General features: G+C 44.7%; 1 protein-coding gene across 3 annotated transcripts in view; it reads right to left on the bottom strand.

The window, feature by feature from the left end:
- snx6 (sorting nexin 6) overlaps positions 1-12,738 on the bottom strand; it is a 35,420-nt gene extending 22,682 nt beyond the window's left edge. For 2 of the 3 annotated variants that reach the window (XR_014552563.1, XM_083633766.1), the window contains exons 1-5: positions 12,376-12,480; positions 8,682-8,786; positions 3,737-3,847; positions 3,464-3,585; positions 607-730 (exon numbers count right to left, since the gene is read on the bottom strand). Coding sequence is in view for 2 of the 3 variants with exons in the window: in XM_083633766.1 (XP_083489892.1) it covers positions 607-730; positions 3,464-3,585; positions 3,737-3,847; positions 8,682-8,786; positions 12,376-12,444 (531 nt within the window). In the remaining variant the exon portion in view is untranslated. Of the gene's footprint in view, positions 1-606; positions 731-3,463; positions 3,586-3,736; positions 3,848-8,681; positions 8,787-12,375; positions 12,481-12,733 lie in introns of those variants that run through there. The other variant, XM_083633767.1, reaches the window with a different exon arrangement.
- Positions 12,739-19,921: the final 7,183 nt, after the last annotated feature.

The following is a 19,921-nucleotide window of genomic DNA, read 5'->3' as shown; positions in this document are numbered from 1 at the left end:
AGCAACAGTGTGATTACATTTGGAATGACAAGAAAAAATACATGTCTGTGCAATAGGCTAAGTAGGCCTAAATAACTCAGTTATAGGGTTTGCAATTGTAACGTTCCATATAATGAAGTATCTCATGCTTGTTGATTTAATGATTGTTTTGCACCTGCTGCTCACGTTATGAACAAATGCTTAGATGACCATAGCCTCAGCATCAACTAACTGCAGTCATGTATGAATGTTAGCTGTCCAGCAAACACACCACTAATATCTATAGGAATCATGCTTGGAAGTAGCCTACTTTTCCCCCTGCTGCATCTTGACATTGAATGAAAGTATATTTAGGCTCGTTTGAGATACTTCTGGCTTGCCTGGAAAGAAGGTGGGAGCAGCCGAGTACAGTGAGCCAATTAGAGGCAGAGAGGGGCGGGTCATGCCTTCGCCTAGCCTTCGCCATCATGGGGAAAAGAATATCGCCTACAGTAGCATGATGGTAACTCACATCCTGGTTGTACTGTGTGTGTGTGTGTGTGTGTGTGTGTGATGCTACAGTAGCATGATGCTAACTCACGTCCTGGTTGTACTGTGTGATGCTACAGTAGCATGGTGCTAACTCACGTCCTGGTTGTACTCCAGGAAGACGTGGAAGTTGAGGTCTTTCCTCAGGACAGGATGTGCCGCCACACGACACAGGAACACCTCGTGCATGGCAACTGTCTTCTTAAAGATGGCCAGGTACTCTCTGGAACACACACACACACAGTGTTACTATGGGGACTTAGTTCACACTTCACACATAGCACCCTTTCCCCATTAAAAGCAATGGGAAGTGAAAGAGAAGTCGAATGCCGCACAAAAGGCGACAACTCCTGAAAAGCACTGCAGTGCAGATGGCCTTTTTTCACGTCAGAAAAGTTCAGAAATGTTAAAACTTTTCAGAAAAGTGCCGGGTGACGTGAAGCCCATTTTCTCAGCCGATCAATTGCAATGACAGAGGCGCTGGCCGTTTGCCAGAGCAACAACAAATATGGAGAATGCGAGCGTGGCAGTGGAGAAATAAGGTTTTATTCAGTGAAGTTACGTTACTGTAACAGCGATCATAAAGGCAGTACGGATTATACTGGACATGTCTTGGAAATATCTGGTAATCCTTTGCTTGTTCCACAACACTGTATTGTCTCTTAGAAGAGCTAACCAGGGGGCGCGGTGGCGCAGTGGTAGCGCTGTCGCCTCACAGCTAGAAGGTCCTGGGTTCGATTCCCACCTCTGGTCGGGGTTGTGAGCGCTGAAGGAGTGTCTGCCTGTCCGCATGTCCTCGAGTGCCCACCGCCCGGGTGAGGTCGTCAAAAGGGCCTTTCTGTGTAGAGTTCTTCCCGTGCCCCCTGGGGGTTTCCCTCATATAGGAACCCCTCACCAAAAATATGCAATATCCTGGTCGCTGAAGTGGTGCCTCCTCTGGTCATTCGGGGCGCCTGTTCGGAGGGAGGGGAACTCGTTGGAATAGCGTGATCCTCCCACGTGCCATGTCCTACCAGTGAAGCTGCCCCTGTCAGGTGAAAAGAAGCGGCTGGCTACTGCCCATGTCTCGGAGGAAGCATGGAGCCAGTTTCGGCTCTCCCCAGATCGACAGAGGGTGGAGCAGCAACCAGGATAAAAAAAACAACAATGGGATTGAAAAAATCGGTGGGGGGGGGAGAGAGAGAAAAAAAGAGCTAACCAGCTGGTTACTGAGCTAGCAGCTGCTAAGCTAACGTCAGGTGACGTTTAGCATGATCCGCTTTTTATTTCTCCTCACAAAAAGCTCTCCAGGCAGCAGCGCTTTCTCCACACAATAAAAAACGCTATGTGTGAACGCCGCCTAACTATGTAACTGCAGCTACTAAAAACTGCTCTGGTGGTTTTATATTATAATTATCTTCCACAGTCTAAATGGCCGGACATTAAAAACATTTCCGCACTAGCGCCTCCACTCGTCGGGCGGAAGGGAAGTGGTGGGAATAGCATGATCCTCCCACGTGCTACGTCCTGTCGGTGAAGCTTCCTGCTGTCAGGTGAAAAGAAGCGGCTGGCAACTGCGCATGTGTGTCGTAGGTGTGTCCTGGTTGTCTACGGCTACGGTAGTCTACGGCTCTCACCAGATCGGCAGAGGGTGGAGCAGCGACCGGGGCAGCAGGGGGAAATTGGGGAGAAAATGGAGGGGAAATCAGAAAAAATAGAAGAATAAACTAGAACGACCGCACCGTGGATTTATGCCTCCGCCATTAATTCATTCTTGAGTCCAAATAGCCATTTGAGGCAAATTGGAAGAAATTCTGTCAAGGCGCTCCTGAGATGTTGCGTTACAGAGCTTGGAAATTGGGTGTGTGAGGTCACAGTGACCTTGCACTTTGACCTTTAACGATCAAAGTCTAATCAGTTTATCCTTGAGTGCAAGTCGATGTTTGAGCCAAATCAGAAGAAATTCCATCAAGCCGTTCTTGAGATATCGCGTTAACGAACTTGGGAATGGCATTCGTGAGGTCACAGTGACCTTGAACTTTGACCACCAAAATGTAATCAGTTCATCCTTGAGGCCAAGTTAGTTTGAGGCAAATTTGATGAAATTCTGTCAAGGCATTCCTGAGATATCGCGTTAACAATCTTGAAAATGGCGTTGGAGAGGTCACAGTGACCTTGACCTTTGGCCTTTGACCACCAAAATCTAATCAGATCATCCTTGAGTCTAAGTCGTTGTTTGAAGCAAATTTGATGAAATTCCGTGAAGGCGTTCCTCAGATATCGCGTTAACGAACATCGGACGGACGGACGGACATACGGACGGACGTACGGACAGACAACCCGGATCCATAATGCCTCCGGCCTGGCTATCGCCGGCAGAGGCATAAAAACAAAAACAAACATTTCCAGCCAGCTACTTTCTTCCTGTCACAATAACCGCAAAATAGCAATACCGTGCTATATAGACAAGCTACATAGACAATGGATGGCAAGCATCCGCCACAACCGCGCTATGTTCACGTTCTTCTTTGTTTTCCCCACGGTGCAGCGGAGGGCATCACACGCCAAATTCAGGTCATAGTAATTCGGATGTGTCGCTTCATGGCCTCTAGTTTCCCAGCTGGGCGGTGTTTGGACCTTCGGGCCAATCATGATGCTTAAACAGAGCAAACTCCCCACAACCGCAGACAGTTTACTGAGCCACAGAGCTGACAGGTTGTCTTGTGAAAATCTCGTTAAAGAAGAAACAATTTCCAACCCACAGTAGTGTCTTTAAGTGAATTCAACTTGTTTGTTTCTATGAAGTAGATCTGTTATGAACGAAGCTAGGCTGCTGTGTACGGTACATGCAAATAAAAAAAAGCAACACAGCGCAGCCCCACTCCCTCTGTTTGCGAGGGTTATCATATGCGAGGGTTGACATAAATTATCTCCCACCGTACGGTGGCCAGCAGGGACAAAGTTGGGGATGACTCACGCCTCCAGCTCCTGTTTCATCTTGGTGAACTCCTCCTTGGTCATGGACCCCTCTCCCTCCCCGAGCTTCTGCAGCTTCTCTCTGGACGCATCGAAGTCCGGTCTGGGCGGAGCGGGGGGGATCTGCGGAGATGCACATGCGCGCGCGCGCGCACACACACACACACACACACACACACACACACACACACACACACACACACACACACACAGCTGGAGTGTAAGGTATAAAGTTGTAAAGTGTGAAGTTGTGAAGTGTAAACTCAAGTCTTACGATGTAGCCGGCGTAGTCTTCGTTCTCCACGAAGGAGTCGTGCAGCCAGATGAACTCCTCATGCTGCCGGACCACAGAGAACTCATTCTGCTTGAAGTTAGGGAGCGTGCTCTGTGGAACCAGGGATTAAACAACAACAAAAAGCTTATGACTGATTTTTTTTTTCAGGCCAAGTCATATTTCCCATCTACAATTTGTAAAACAGAGGAGGCCTCCACTAGCCTGGCTCCAGACCTTTGAAGCCACGCCCACTCCACAGTTGTGAATTTAGCTCTTCTTGGTCTGGAATCGCCATGTGCAAATGCCTTTTCTCCGGTTGAAAATCCAATGACGGACGCCGATTGGCTAACGCTGTTGTCAGTCATGCACAACAGAAACAGCTGTGGCCAAAGCTAACGTGTCCTATAATGTGGTTCTATTGATGTTGCCGCACGGACCGGTTTATGTAACGGACATGTAACTTCCTGGTCAGATGTAAAGTAAAGAGTAAAGCACGTTACTGATATTCTAGTCTCCCTCTCGTCATTGTGTGATCTTAGAGGCATGAAGATTACACAACATAACGTAGCTAGCTAATGCTAGCCAGCTTCTCCACGTTAAGCAGCCGACTTTGGCCGACTTTGTGCTTTTTGTTTTATAGAATGTCTTATTAGTTACTGCAGTGCAAGATAATGGCTGCTCATTCATACTCCCTTTTCATACGTAAATAGATGCGTCCGTTTCAAACGTTATTATCGTCACTGCCCACATACTTCCATGCGTCTTTCACATTGGTATCACGTTAAGAAATACATCCACCAGTGGGCAGTAGAGAGTCAAATGTATGAGTGTGTGTGTGGTTTTGCTGGGTTTCATGTGTATCCATAAGCTTTCAGATGACGGACAGAAAACGCACGAAATGAACGCAGAGTACGGACAGAAGGCTCTGTCCGTCTCCGTCTTTAACGTAGAGTATAATTGGGCCTTATGCTACGTTCACACAGACACAGGGAACCTATGCCTTGCCTTGCCTCAACCCACGCCTACGCCTGCAGACCTTGAGCTGGGCGTGAACCGATCACACCGCACGCCTTTGCACGCTGAACCTGGAGCCGAGTCACAAGCGCCTCTCCTCTCTCCCGGCTGTATTTTCTCACGTGTGGTCCCGAATTAGCATGTGTAGGTAAAATAAATCTGATATATTTAATGTTCTATTGATGCTGGATATGTATAACCAGGTCTGACTATAGTCAGACTTTTTAGAGAGGTAATCTTGCAAAAATATGTGCTGGCACAACAACATTGTCCATCTTGCTTCTTCGGTCGCTATTCTCTCTCCTGAAGATTTGTTTGCCGACGAGGAGAAAGCCCCACGTGATAGCCACCCGTCAATCTCTCTCTCTCTGCTCAACACTGTTGTAGTAACTCCATTTTATTTTGAAATTCAGTTGACTTTGCCATTTCCCACGGATATTGTCGCGTTTTTCTTTCATGGCTTGACAGAAGAAGCCTGCCTGCACGCGCCTAGTCGGCTTGAAAATAGAACTCACGCCTAAACGATAAAATCGGCAAGGCACAGGCGAGGCGTGGGTACACGCAGGGTTCACGCTCAGGCGCCCGGTGTACACAGCCTCTTTGACTAAAACGGACGCCTATTTAAAAGCGTGGGTAAAGGCAAGGCGTAGGCAAGGCTTGGGTGGCCGGTGTGAACTAAGCCTTAAGACATACGTTTAAACGACAAGTACAAAGTAGGCCGACTTTAGCTGCTTAACCTGGAGAAGCTGGCTAGCATTAGCTAGCTAGGTTAGCTTGTGCTTGTGACTAGCAAGATTGCTGCGGCTGCCCTGCCGATTGGTTAGGGAAGACCGAAGCCCGCCCCCTCATATAAATGCTCTGAAGTGAGCGCAATCTCAGATGAAAAGGCAATGAGTTTATGAATTGACGATGGTTTGAATATCAGGCTAGGCCTCCAAATTAGGGTGTGTATATACTGTCCGTCTTTTGTTTTATTCCTTAAAGAAAGAGCGGCCACTTTTTCCCACTGTGCAGTCGCTTCTCATAGGTTTTCATATAAAAAAAGATGGAGGCAGCTGAGAAAAAGGCGGACAGTGTGTCCGCCTGCTAAATCCTTGAGAAATATATAGGCTAGAGCAGGCATATTTAACTTGCTTTGCCCGGGGGCCTCTTTTGCAAAATGACAGAAGGCTAGGGGCCAGTTAATAAACAAACATTAATAATCTAAACTTTCCTGTAGTGCAGTGTTTCTCAAACTTTTTCAGACCAAGGACCACTTAAACCAATGAAAAAAACTCGGGGACCACCTAACTCCCAAAACATCCCCAAAAACAATAGGCCTATTACTTCAACTGTAAATTACAAATTACAGCCTAATTAAATGACAAATAGCAGTACAATTAATCTAATTTTTGGCTTCCCACAATTATGAAAACAAGATAACCGATATAAAAAATATATGTAATTTATTTTAGTTAGTCCATTTAACTTTTGTTTTTACATTTATTTCTCCTGTTCAGTTCAAATATATTCAAAGTTCAAAGAAAGTTTTTTCAAGTTCAATAAATGCACAAAGTTGCCAAAGTCGAATAGGCTATCTTTTGCCATCTTCAAGTTGCATTCAGTGATGTTTTTGTGTTCAAATAAGTGTTAAATGGCTCTATATTCTGACAGCAATTACTGAAATAGTGTTTGGTCAGTAACTTGGAACTCCCAACCACCCGCTGTACTCCGTCTCTCTCCTGTAGCCCTGCAGGCAGAGTGGACGTATCTCCGCAACCGTACGTCGTAGAGAGTCAAGCCTGGTGGCATTGGATTCGGGGTGAAAAAATACATATACGTAGTCCTTTAGAGGCAATGTGATCTGACCTTGAGTTTCCCAGAAAATTTAAACATTTCTCTGATTGGATAGTGGGAGGTAAAAAAAAGGAAAAAAATATAAATCTACTCGCAGACCACTAGGGGGCGCCCACAGACCACTGTTTGAGAGACACTGCTGTAGTGGATTGAATGGATTGTAGGTTTTTGGGATGCCAGCCGGATAAGTTTAGTCTGACAATGTTAACATTTGAGATTTGAACCCACATAGCATCAATCTGAACCACCAAGCAGAATGCAAAAACATAATCAAAGCAATAATCAGAGCGACAATGCAAACACAGGGACGTTTAATATAAATAGTGTATTGGAGGTACAATGAAAACCACTCACAAAAGAAAAATGTCTTACAGGCAAATCCAAATAATCAACCAAAATAGATGTTATTCACCAAAAATAGAGTTCAGGGTTAAAAACAAATTACAATAAACAAAAAAGTTAGAAATTCAGTTTTTTCACTTTAATTCAGTTGTCAAATCTGTTTAGAGTAAACCCTCTTCCCAAACAACATCTCAGAGTAACTGGCCGGTCAGTTGGTCGACTTTGTGCACACAGGATAGTTAGTTAGGTTAAGGCAGCAATATTTGACAATTTAGCTGGATCTCAGTCAAACTTTAATTAACATTAGTTTTCATTGTGAATTAGAAAATGGCTGGCGGGCGGGCCACTCAGCACCCTATCGCGGGCCACATCTATCCCCCGGGCTGCAAGTTGAGTATCACTGGGCTATCCACCTTATTTTTAAATGCCCCGCTGTACAAATAATTATGGGTACAAGGTCCGGTTTAACGTGACTTATTGTTGCAGCTTGCCATTTCCTAAAACGGTATTCTACCTGATTTGAAAAGATGGCCGCCTATACTCCCTTGTACCCTGGCTGAATTGAACATAACTTGGCCAATAAGTATGTAACATACCAAATAAAACAATCAGTAATGTCTTTATTTGATGTAGAATGCAGAGGACATGTAACTGTTTCGTTAAACTCGCGTTCCAGGAATATTGTGACAAATATAGCCACGTTATGGTTATAAACAACAAATTAACGCTGGTGATCTGTATGGAAACAGTGTTACTCGAAATGGTTAAAAGTTATATCAATTTGGTCATTCAGTGGCTTTTTACTGCCATGTAACATAGCTAGCTAGCCGCTAACATTAGCCACAGTAGGTGATTACACTGGCGCTCTTAAAGGGATATTTATCGACGAGATTTTTGCCAAGCTGGACCTGATTATTGATTTGCTCCGTTCGCCCAGACGGGTGTCAAGCTGTCAGCAACAAGGCTGGGAGGATTACACCGGAAGAAAAACCCATAGGCATCATGGCAGCTAGAAATAAGGTGGATAGGCTATATAAGCAACAGCTCACGACAGGCTGTGGTATATGCTAATTATACCACACCTAAGGGTCATGAAAACACCCATAAGTGTGGTATAATGAGCATATATCATGGCCTGAAGTGAGCTATTGCTTTTATAAAATGGTTACCAAGTATGGCAATATGAAAGTATAGACAACTCTCAAATGGCTGTTATTCATAAATCATAATGTTCTGCGTAATACAATAGTCCCTCCTGGCTCCCTGCACAGGCTTGGTGACAAACAAACAGCTAGAGTTAGCTAGCTAACTTTGGCTAATGTTTGTGCTGATGTTAGGTTAACGCTAGGTCCCTCGCAAACAGATGTTTTATAAAACAGTTACAAAGCAGTCAAAGTGGTCTAAGTTAACCTTAAATGTTTCCATTTCGGTAACTAGCGAACGTTGTTACCACCGTTAGCTAGCTAGCGGTTGTATACTGATGACGTCACTAGCAGAAGACGACAGTAAACATTAGTTACTAGAGTCACGACTTTGTGAGGCTAGCAGGCTAGCTAGCTACCATTTGTTTTCTCAGAGGCGGAGTGATTCGGTGTTTTTGCGGCCCCAGCATTAACTATTTATAATAACAATACAATAACTTCTGTAGCTCAGAAGTCAGCAGTGGAGCAAGGCACCCACACTGCCAGGGTTGAGCATTGAGGGTTTGATACCCCCTCCCCCCCCCCCCCCCCACACACACACACAGCCCTACCTTAGTGTGGACGGTGAATTTGACCTTGTCTCTTTCACTCAGGGCGTCAGAGATGTCGACCTGTAGCGTGGCGTCTGTCTGCAGATCCACGTTCACCGCCCGGGGCTGCAGACAGACAGGCAGGGAGACAGACAGGCAGACAGACAGTCAGGGACTCAGGTAGGCACACACATTGCACCACACACACATCATGACTCCCAATAACCAATCAGACACACTGACATTAACCAGACAAGTCCACTTACACGAAAACTGTAAGTTGTATAGAACTGTTCTAAACGAAAGTTACAACATACTTTAAGGCAGAGGTGTGAAGTGTGTATAACTGTTCTACCAAAGTAAAGTTACAACATACTTTAAGGCAGAAGTGTGAAGTGCCAAGTCAACTTCGCTTGAGTCCCAAGTCAGTCTAAATCTTGAGGCACAAGTCCAAGTCAAGTCTCAAGTCTAAATGTAAAACAGCCAGTCAAGTCAGAACAAATAAAGAGTCCAGTGTTTCCCCTATATGCATTCAGCAGTGGTCAGCCACTGCTATAACATGACCTCCACTGCTGTTTTTTTGTTGTTGTTTTTTTAAAGGGGGACTTACCCCCCAGATATGTATCAGAACAGTGATTTGAAAAAACCTATGGAAAAAAACAAGAAATGACGTATCCTCTTGTCTATACTATACTCTTTGGCTGTGCTCAGCTCAGGAATTTTCTCCAGAAATCGACGCCATGACAGTTTGCCCACCGCCTCGAAAATGATTTATATGAGAGCTGCAATATCTTTATAAATATCAACAACTAGCCAACGCTGGTGGCCTGTATGGAAACAGCGTTGCTCAAAATGGTTGAAAGATATATCAATTTGGCCATTCAGTGGCGAACTAGAAATTTAATTATTTTTCTCCCATGTGTGTGTGTGTGGCTTGTCTATGTTACGTTAGGAGAGACTAGTGACGCGAGGCTCATTACCGCAGCACACAGCACAGTGAGGACAAACGCCCCGCTCTCAGCTTATGTAATCACAATGCGAGATTTCTCCACGTCATTCCCTCGTCCAACTTGCGATATACCGCGCCATCAAATCCGTTTTTAATTTTCGTTTGGGGGCTTTTCGTGATTCTTGTTCAAAGTTGTGCAAAGGTTTTCCTCTCAGCGCAGAGCTGCAGGCTGCGTTCTCCCCCTCCCTCCCTCCTCCCAGACCCCGGCTGGCAAAACAGGCTCCTGCATGGGGCGCTCTGTAACCCTCACAGAGCAACAACAAACAAACACAGACAGAAATAGCTGGTGTGCGATTTTTCTGTTCAATCAGTGATTGGGTACAGGATTGCGGGAATCTCGCATCTGTTTGCGAAGGTGCGACTGGACAGGACGCTTTTCACAGACAGGGGCACAGTGTCAGTGAGGCTGCAGTAGCTGAGTAGCCGAGTAGCCTGCTATAGTCGGAGCGAGGTGAGTGTCTCTCAGGGCGCAGCGCAGGGCAGAGCTGCAGAGCTCTCCTCCTCCTCCTCGGCCCATTCAGTCTGTCCAAACTCAATACCGATCTAAACTCAGTATGAGATGCATGGAAATATATTATAGTAGCCGATGTGTTTAGAGCAGCTTTGTCATGTTGTCACGTCGTAGTCTAGCGTTATATTTTACATGTGCGCTAAACTGCAATGAGATTTGTTTGCGGAAATGTCAGACTGTTCTCATCCCATGCGAAAGCCCCCGCCTCGGCCATGAGAGGCTCCTCAGAGCACTGCTGCTGCGGCTGCGCGCGCCCCCGCGGCTCGGAGCTTGGGGCTCGTGCATGAGCATACGACTCTCTCCCGCCTGACTGGCCGGGAGAGAGTGCTTCCAACTCGGACTGATAATATAAACAACATAATTTGAGCTTATCCAGGTAAGATATTAATAAAGTAATGACACATTCAGCGGGAAACTAACTATAATTAAGACATGTGCCAACTTTGACGACGTTTGGTTCAGTATTTTAAGAGCAAACAGGTTTTTTTAACTTCCTGAAAAGTTGCTGTTTTGGAGATTCGAGGTCCTGGAACGACAGCAACGATATATGGAATTCTGGACAAAATCATATCTAGGCTACATAAAAAATAATAATAATAATAATCAGATTTGCATCTGAGAGACCAAATCTCATCATATGGGGGTCCATTGCCCCAATGTGAACTAAATTACTGTAGGGCTCCTTAGTGTTTTTTGGATTTGAAAGACAAGTGAATGTTTAATAAATCTAACTCTGTGCAGCATGCACTGTTAAACTGGACATAGACAGAAGAGAAGCTGCCGTCGGGCTGCCGGCGGGTGTGAGGAACAGTCTGAAGTTACAGACTGGACAGACAGCTGCCTCAGTGTAGGCCTGGGTATTGGGCAATATATGGATATTATATCAATATGGCAATATGAGACTAGATATCATGTTAGAATTTGGATATGGTAATATGGTGATATGGCATAAGTGTTGTCTTTTCCTGGTTTGAAATGTTGCATTACATTAAAGTGATGTCATTTTCTGAACTTACCAGACTGTTCTAGCTGTTCTATTATTTGTCTTTACCCACTTAGTCATTATATCCACATTAATGATGATTATTTATCAAAAATATCATTGTCTCAATATTTTGTGAAAGCAAGTTACAACTGAACATTTAGCCCACTTCGTAGAAAATACAGAGATATACATTGTCATTGTGTATCGCCATTCAGGCTAAAAATACACACAGATGTGATTTTTGGTCCATATCACGCAGCCCAGTGTCTTTAACTCACAACAGAAGAAAACAGGAAGGAAGCAAGTAACTCCACTCTGGCGACAACGCTCTCTGGTGTGTGTGTGTGTGTGTGTGTGTGTGTGTGTGTGTGTGTGTGTGTGTGTGTGTCAGCCAGCAAGACTAATGTAATGTGTGTGTGACAGGCATGTGACAGCTTAGTGGATGATTTAGCAGCCAGCCCAGCAGCAGAGACCAGAGCTGAAGCCTGGGGATGCACATGAAGTGAATTGACTCTGCTACAGAGCGGCTAGCTCAGTGGTTCTCAACATGGGTTCTGGGGACCACCAGGGGTCCTTGCGGGGGCTCCAGGGGGTCCCCAGCAAACTGATGAATTGTTCAACTTCACCATTCTCCATTTATAAGAAGTGAGAGCAATTAACGAATGTTGAAGTATGACTGTTTTGATCATAGTTTCTCTGTTATCTCTCCACCTACAACATAGACAGTCATGTGAGTGATTGTAGACTAAATCATATCTGACAATAAAAATACTCTGATTTGGCTGCAAGTTGACAACATCTCACCAATGGGGAGGTGTGTGGCTCTAATGTGGATTGAATCAGGGATCTTTATGAGAAAGGTTGAGAACCACTGTGCTACAGAGCAGTTAGCTAGCTGAGTCTCTGCTACAAGTTAGCATGTTAGCTGTGTTAGCTGAGTCTCTGATACAAGTTAGCATAGCTGACGGTGCTGACAGACTCCAGCAGATTAGCTGGTGGACATTCAGCTGGGAAACACTTTAAAGCCAGAAGCTGACAGGGAGGCTAGTTAGCATGAAGCTAACGTTAAGGCTAAGCTAGCTAGGTGAGCTGAGCTAACAGGTGACAGGGGGAAAGGCAGACAGCCAGTCAGTCAGTCATAGAAACAGACTGACAAGGAAAAGACAGACAGACAGGAGAGAGACACACAGATAGACAGACAGAAACTCACTCCTCTGTCCTCCTCGGAGAGGAAGTCGGGCCCGTCGTCCAGCCCTTCCTGCTGCGGAGAGACAGACATAAACAGTCTGTTAACCGCCGGCACACACACACACTGTCTCTCTCTCTCTCTCTCTCTCTCTCTCTCTCTCTCTCTCTCTCACACACACACACAAACACACACGCACGCACACACACTGTCTCACACACACACACACACACACAAACTCACTGACTGTCCTTCACACACTGTCTCTCACACACACACTCACATACACACTGTCTCCCACACACACTCAAGGTAAAGTGCGTGTAAATGCAGTGATTAGAAAGAAAAGCAGCAGAGCAGAGGAGAACAGAGGTAAACTCACCATCATGGCTGCTAACGGGTGGAGACGGGAAGTGGTGCTGTGACGTCACGGAGGCCAGAATGAAATAATATTTGAAAGAAATAAGTGAGTTTATATATTTTCTAATGTCGGTCCTTATTTATTAATTTATTTTTTATTATTGTTATTATTATTGTTATTATTAATATTATTAATATAGGCCTACATGTAATTATAAGAACATGTTTAGTATGTATTATTACATTTATTTTTGTTTTTATCCCTTTTTAAAATATTTATATATTATTTTTTGTTGTTATCAGCTCTCCTGTATTGTGTTGTGTTCTTGTTTGTGCCTGATGTAGCCTACATTTTTCCTGTGGAATAGTTTTGTATATGAAAGGGGGAAATAACATTATACATGCTAAAGGCAACAATAAACATAATACATTCTATGAAAGAAGGAAAGTTACTCCAAGAGGAAAAGCTTGTTGGCACATTTTTACTGGTAGGCTACTGATTAGCTGATGGCATGGCTATGCTAACACCTAACACCATACATTCTGTATTACCAGCAATAAGACAAATAAACATTTTACACAATATTTATTCAAGAAATCCATATTTCTCCAAAAATGCAGATATTGAAAACAAGTATTGTTTTGCAGTATTGAACCAGAATCTTTTTGGACTCGAATGAAAGATTATATATTGTGTAAAACTAATTATAATATTAAGTTGCCAACAAGTGAGCAGTCCACGTCTGTCCAGACTCATAGTCATACAAGCACAAATACCTTGAAGCCCACAGCCAGTGGTGTGCCATTCAGCCTAATGGCACTTTTAATCGTTTTCAACATGGAAAATGGTCCACTACTAGATCTGAACTCTTCAAGAAAAAGAAAAAGAATTCTTCAGGACAAGAGCAGGTTTACTTTGTCACAGGATATAGTTCCCTACCAAATCCTATAAAAAGGATAATACACTCAAATTGGGATCTTGTCAAAAGTGACCCAATTCTTAGGGACGTTTTTCTTGCCCCTCCTAGTGACTTAAAGTCGCATAAGGTGTATGACATCAAAACATTTATCAACTGTAACACTAGTTTGTTATGTATTGTTGTTGTTGTTGTTTACCTGTGGTTGCTTTTACATAGGCCGGACAAAGAGACAATTTAGATAACCCTATGGCTAAGCATTTCTTCCATGTACATAACAGTAATCCAGTTGGCCTCAAGGTGGAAGGCCTAGAAAGAAACCATCCGAAAGAACATTCGGGGTGGTGATCGACTGAAATTGTTATTGCAGAGAGAAACTTTCTATAAATACCAAATGTAGGCCACAGTATATCCAGCACTGAATGAAGAGATTGATTTCTGTGAGTTCACTGGCTTTCTGCTCAGGTGTTTGTAATAATCTCATGTTAAGTGGGGGAAACTTTGTGCTGGTGGCCACACCCTGAAGAAGGCTGTTTGTGCCGCTACGCGTGGGTCATGTCCCAGCTCTTTTAACATGCACTAGCTATGTTTTTAAACCTTTCATAATGAAATAGCCATCCAAATAAAGGCTTTTTATTTTCTGCCAGAAAAGTGCCTTGGACCTTTCTTTTTTTAATCTTTGTGATCCTCACCAAAGAGCACCTTCACCACACCAGTTTTGGACTTCCGAGCACACTGAAGACTTTTTCCTTCCATGGAAAATGGTCCATCCCTCAAATCCCAACTATGACGCTTCCTCGACCCCCACACCCTCTCCCAACACCCACATCCCCCTAGCCACCCCTCAAACCCTGACCCTCTACGACTTCCTATCCCTAGCTATCGCCCCTTTTTGCTAACCCGCCCCTTTCCCTCACCACATCCAATAGGCACTCCGCCTACAATCCCTTGAATTCTGACTCTACGACCTTCCTATTCCTAGCTACGTCCCATTTTCACTAGCTCCACCCCTTTCCCTCACCGGCTGCCCCTACCCACCCCTCAAATCTCAACTCTACGACCTTCCTATCTCTAGCTATGGCCCCTTTTACCTAGCCCTGCTCCATTCCTTGATGGAATAGACAGACATGCAGCCACAGTAACCTTGAATCTTGACCGTTATCTGCCAAAATCTAACCAGTTCATCCTTGAGTCCAAGTGGATGTTTGAGCCAAATTTGAAGAAATTCCCTCAGAGAGATCACGTTAACAAGCATGAAGCAGACGGTTGTGAGGTCACAGTGACCTTGAACTTTGACCTTTGACCACCAAAATCAAATCAGTTCATCGTTGAGTCCAAATTTATGTTAAATTTGAAGAAATTCTGTCATGGCGTTCCTGAGATATCACATTAACAAACATGAAACAGGAATTCGTGAGGTCACAGGGACCTTAAACTTTGACCACAAAATCTAATCAGTTCATCCTTGAGTCAAAGTGGATGTTTGAGTCAAATTTGAAAAAATTCCATCAAAGTGTTCCTGAGATATCGCATTAACGAGTATGAAAATGGCATTGTGAGGTCACAGCGACCTTGAACTTTGACCTTTGACCACCAAAATCTAATCAGTTCATCCTTGAGTCCAAGTGGACGTTTGAGCCAAATTTGAAGCATTCCATTATTCCTGAGAATTGGACGGATGCTTCGTGGGGAGGGTGTCGACCGCCGTCAGGTAGGACCGCCGGCGATGAAGACAGATAGCCAGCGGCCCGCAGGTTTCTGCTATGAGGGGAGGTCTGCTGCGTATAGTCAGGGCCGCGGTTTAGAGAGTGCTGTTGCTGCATAGATAGCTCCCATATGGTTCTTGCAGTCGGACGTTGACGCCAACACCGATTGAATCCTGCTATTGTCTACGCTGTCCAGCGAAGCCGTTTCCCCGGGGAGTTGGACGGCGTCCCAAGCGCAGACCCGGGGAGGGTCGCACCCAAGCAGGCGAGTTAAGTTCATTAAAAAAAAAAAAAAAAAAATGTTATTCCCACTGTATTTCTTTATGTGTGCATTTAGGCCAAGGGTGGCAGGGGCAAGCAGATAGGGGTAACTAAATAATAGCCTACAGAGAAAGGGAAATAAGTCTGTCTCTGGTACAACTCTGCTCAGTTAATAGCAGACACCAGCTGATCCAATTTAAGGTCGCTCATCGTCTTCACTACTCCAAGCATAAACTGCACAGGATCTTCCCTTCTGTCTCGCCACTGTGTGACAGGGGTCAGGCGTCAGAGGGCACACTATCTCATGCCTTTTGGTTCTGCCCTTCATTAACGGGATTCTGGGCCAAAATATTTGACTGGTACTCCAAGGCTTACAAAATGACCCTACAGCCGGAGGCAGAACTCGCCATCTTTGGCTGCTCCGAATCCTCTCTGAACTTCCCTTCGGCTGTGCAACAATCTCTGACGCTGGGGACAACTGTCGCCAAAAGGCTTATTCTGAAGGAGTGGAAGTCCTCCTCTTCACCTTCTTTTCGGGTGTGGCTGATGGACATGATTTCTGTTCTACAGATGGAGAGACTCGGGTCCCTGAGAACCAACGCACTTAAAAGGTTCTCAAATATCTGGGACCCGTTTTTGACCTACTTTGATGAGATTAAGAATGATAAGTGACTGGGGTTGGAGATGATGGCTCGCCCGGTTGGTATCCCATGGACCCCTTAGGCGGGATCCCAGGTACACGATACCTTTTATAAACACATAAGCACCTTATGCGGCTGATAGCACGTTGTATTGTTGAATGTTAATGATGTATGTATGTCTTTTTTTCCCTTTCTTTTCCTGTGTCTGAGTCAGTTTGTCTTGTTTCGTATATTGTTCTATATATATTTTTTTTAATAAAGTATATAAAAACAAAATGCCTACAGAGAAAGGACATTCCCATTTTTCACTTTAATCCAGTAATGGTCATATTGCAGTGCTTGAGTGTTACTTTAGCCCCTTTATTGGTTGATAACGTGTGCCTCCTGTAGAGGGTGTTAGTGTGCCATGTTTGAGTGGTGTGCCCTAAGCTAGTGTGTAGCCCTGTGTCGGCTGTGTGCAGTGGTTCTTCAATTTATTGGAAGCCTTGATGTGACTGGTTGCCCCCAACTGCACATTTATTTATCGATTGTCCAATAAAGATTGTTATATTTTGTACTACTGTCGGTTGTACCTGATTATGTGAAGGCTCTGACATAGCAGGTCCCTGCTAACATTGACCATCCCACATTGTTTCTTTGTATACCATTATGCCGACTGCTTCTTCCTGGGGTCCAAGACAACAATATACATTACATGACAGACAAACAATGAAATAGAATACCAAAGAAAAATATCACATAAGAATAAAAGAAAAAAAGAATAAAAGAAAAAAAGAATAATCTAGGAATCAGATAAAACAATGTAGCCTGGTCCGCTAGCCCTCATTTTTTGTAATCTACAAAACAGATATAGCAAGCAGAAGAGAAGAGATGTGATATACATCAGGATGGTTTGTGTGAGTGTAGGTAAAATCTAAGTTTCCTTTAAAAACATGCCTTTCCTTTGATGGAACGGACATCACCTGGAAGACTGTTCCATCAAACGGTACAGATATTACAGCCTCCTTATTGTAGGCTAGTTGGACCTTGGTCAGGGTAAAGTTATCTGTCCACCACCTGGCCCTCTGGTGGAGTGTATGAATATTTGAAGTATAAATGATGTTATTGTTAAGAAATGTGGGAGTCTGAGTTTGAATAACTATGAAAATATATTAGTTGGCCTAACCACTGAGCTATGTGAGACGTGCATGCATATTCGCTACGCTAAACCTAGGGGAGCAGTGAGGACTAGTCTAGCTGCCTTGTTTTGTGCTACTTGTAACTTTCTGAGTAGACCATTAGAAGCAGATGATTATTACTAGAAATCAGTATATAAATGGGAGCTGGGGCTCTGTTTCTCTGTCCCACTGTGATGTCATAAATCCCACTGTGACATCATTCGTGATGTCATAAATCCCACTGTTACATCATCAGTGATGTCATAAATCCCACTGTGACATCATCAGTGATGTCATAAATCCCACTGATGACATCATCAGTGATGCTGGTCTCATTGGCCACACAGCAGTCGAGTTGCGGGCAAGGCCGCGCAGCGGCCGAGCTGTGAATGCGAGCTGCAGGGCCAGCTTGGCGAGCTGCAGGACGGGTAAGGCCGCGCAGCTAGCTCGAGCGCGCAAGATCCCTAGTCTTTTAAAATTGGCTAAGTGGTGTCTGTCTGTGGCAGCAATGTGTGTCACGATTGTGATGTCACTTGAGCAATTGTGATGTCATCAGTGGTGTCACTCGAGCAATTGTATGTCACTCAACTGGGGGCTGAGGCTATATAAGTGGTGGGAGGGGGAAGAGGACAAGTGGCGCATCATCTCTAGAGTAAGTGGTGGGAGTATACGAGGAATCAGCGTGACGTCACGACGACAACAAACACTTGACTTCCGGGTGGCGCTGCGGAATCCTACGCAGTTTGATAAATGAGACCCAGTTCAGTATGCCATTTGTTTGCGAATTACAATTGTTTTGACCACTATGCCAGTTTCTATGTGAGAGTCACCACTGGGATAACAGAGTATGGCAGAGTAGAGCATTCATGACCTGACTGTGACACTGCATCAGTACAGGAGGCAGGTGGATACTAAAGGGCTTGAGGCTCCTCACATGGGAAGGATGAGCTTCAATCAGCAAAGTCTCTCTGGTGCTGAAGATGGGCCAGGTTACTGACAAGGTCCACTTCCACACTGGTGGTACCAGAATCCCTCAGTCACAGAACAGCCTGGGGGGAAATACACTTTACACCACACTTATTGTATAGTTACTGTACATTTTTGCTAATGTCTAAATGTACCCTTATTTAGCCTGTTTTAACTTGAACTGGTTTAGTTGGGTGCTGAATTTGGTGTGGAGTTAAACTGGCTCCCAGTCTGCTGCTCGGCTCTCCTCTGCAGTTTGGCCATCTGTGGACGGTGATGACGGAACAGACAGGCATGTGAGACAGGAATAGAAACAGAGAGGATCAGATTCTCCCGTGCGCGAGGAGAGGGGTGTATGAGTGCGTGTTGGATCCCCAGTCTTCCTCTGCTCAGATCTTCTGTTCCGAGTTTTGGACTTGGAACATGTTGAACAGAGTTGAGCAGCAGTTTAAACCTGCAGAGAAGCAGCCAGGCGGCTCAGTGAGCAGGCTGCTTCCTGGCTGCTTTCTGTCTGTTCATACCTCTGTGCTGATGGAAGCCTGAGCAGCTGGTTCACAGGATTTAGGACCTTGTAAGGTCTGGAATTCTGATGTTTCATGTTGGAGCTGGAGAAGATGATTCATCCTATGAGTTTTTTATCTTCTCTGGTCTGAAGAAAGCAGCATGAACAGCACTGTAATGCTGCAGTTCACTGATGTCATACTGTGACGCTGCGGTTCACTGGGTGGGACTTGGTGATGTCATACTCTTAACAGTGTGGTTCGCTGGTGATGTCATACTGTAGCTGGTAGAAGTGTCTGGCTGAAATACAGTATCAAGAGCGAGGAGACTAAGATAGGAAGTGCAGAAAATAAAACTTGATCATGTACAGAGGCAGCTGTCAGCTAGCCTGATTAAAACCATCCGGATCTGTGAACTCACATTCTGTCATTTCAGTGGGTGGAAGTATCCAGTCCTTCAGCCAATCAGTCAGATACAAGCAAATCAAAATCCACTCGGAAGAACGGCAAAAACATATTTTCCACCAGGAAACCCTGCTGTTGCATACTCTTGTTCTTGTTTAATTGTTGTTATTGAGTCTATTTCTGCAATAAATGCACTTGGCTGTTTAACTCAACAAACGTTGATGTTACTGCTCAAGCCGGAGAGCCATGGAGGCAGCCATTACCGTTTTGCCAGCAGTGTTCCTGATTGGACGTTTACAATGTCAAATACGAGGCAGGTCCATGACTGGCCCGTCCGCATTGTGGATTCTGAAAATGCCCGCCGTGGGCCAGAGGCCAGATGGTCTCGCAGAACTAAACACAAATGTGAGTTCACGTGACCGGAGGGTTTACCAGGCTACCTGTCAGCATAGTTAAGGCCATTTTCTAGTTGCACATAGAATGTATAAAAATATGGACATAGCCAGTAGCCACCATGTCACCAGGGGTGTAGTGGTAAATACAGAGGTGGGTAAACTATCCAAGGTGAGTAGTTTACCCACCTTGTTTGCCCTAATTGATTGATACAGTTGATCTGATAGGCGAGTAAACTCTGCTTCACTTCAAAGAGGTGGGTAA

The sequence above is a fragment of the Poromitra crassiceps genome, assembly GCF_964638095.1.
Source record: "Poromitra crassiceps genome assembly, chromosome: 3".
In the NCBI taxonomy this organism is placed as follows: Eukaryota; Metazoa; Chordata; class Actinopteri; order Beryciformes; family Melamphaidae; genus Poromitra; species Poromitra crassiceps.
This window is presented reverse-complemented; position numbering and strand designations above follow the sequence as displayed.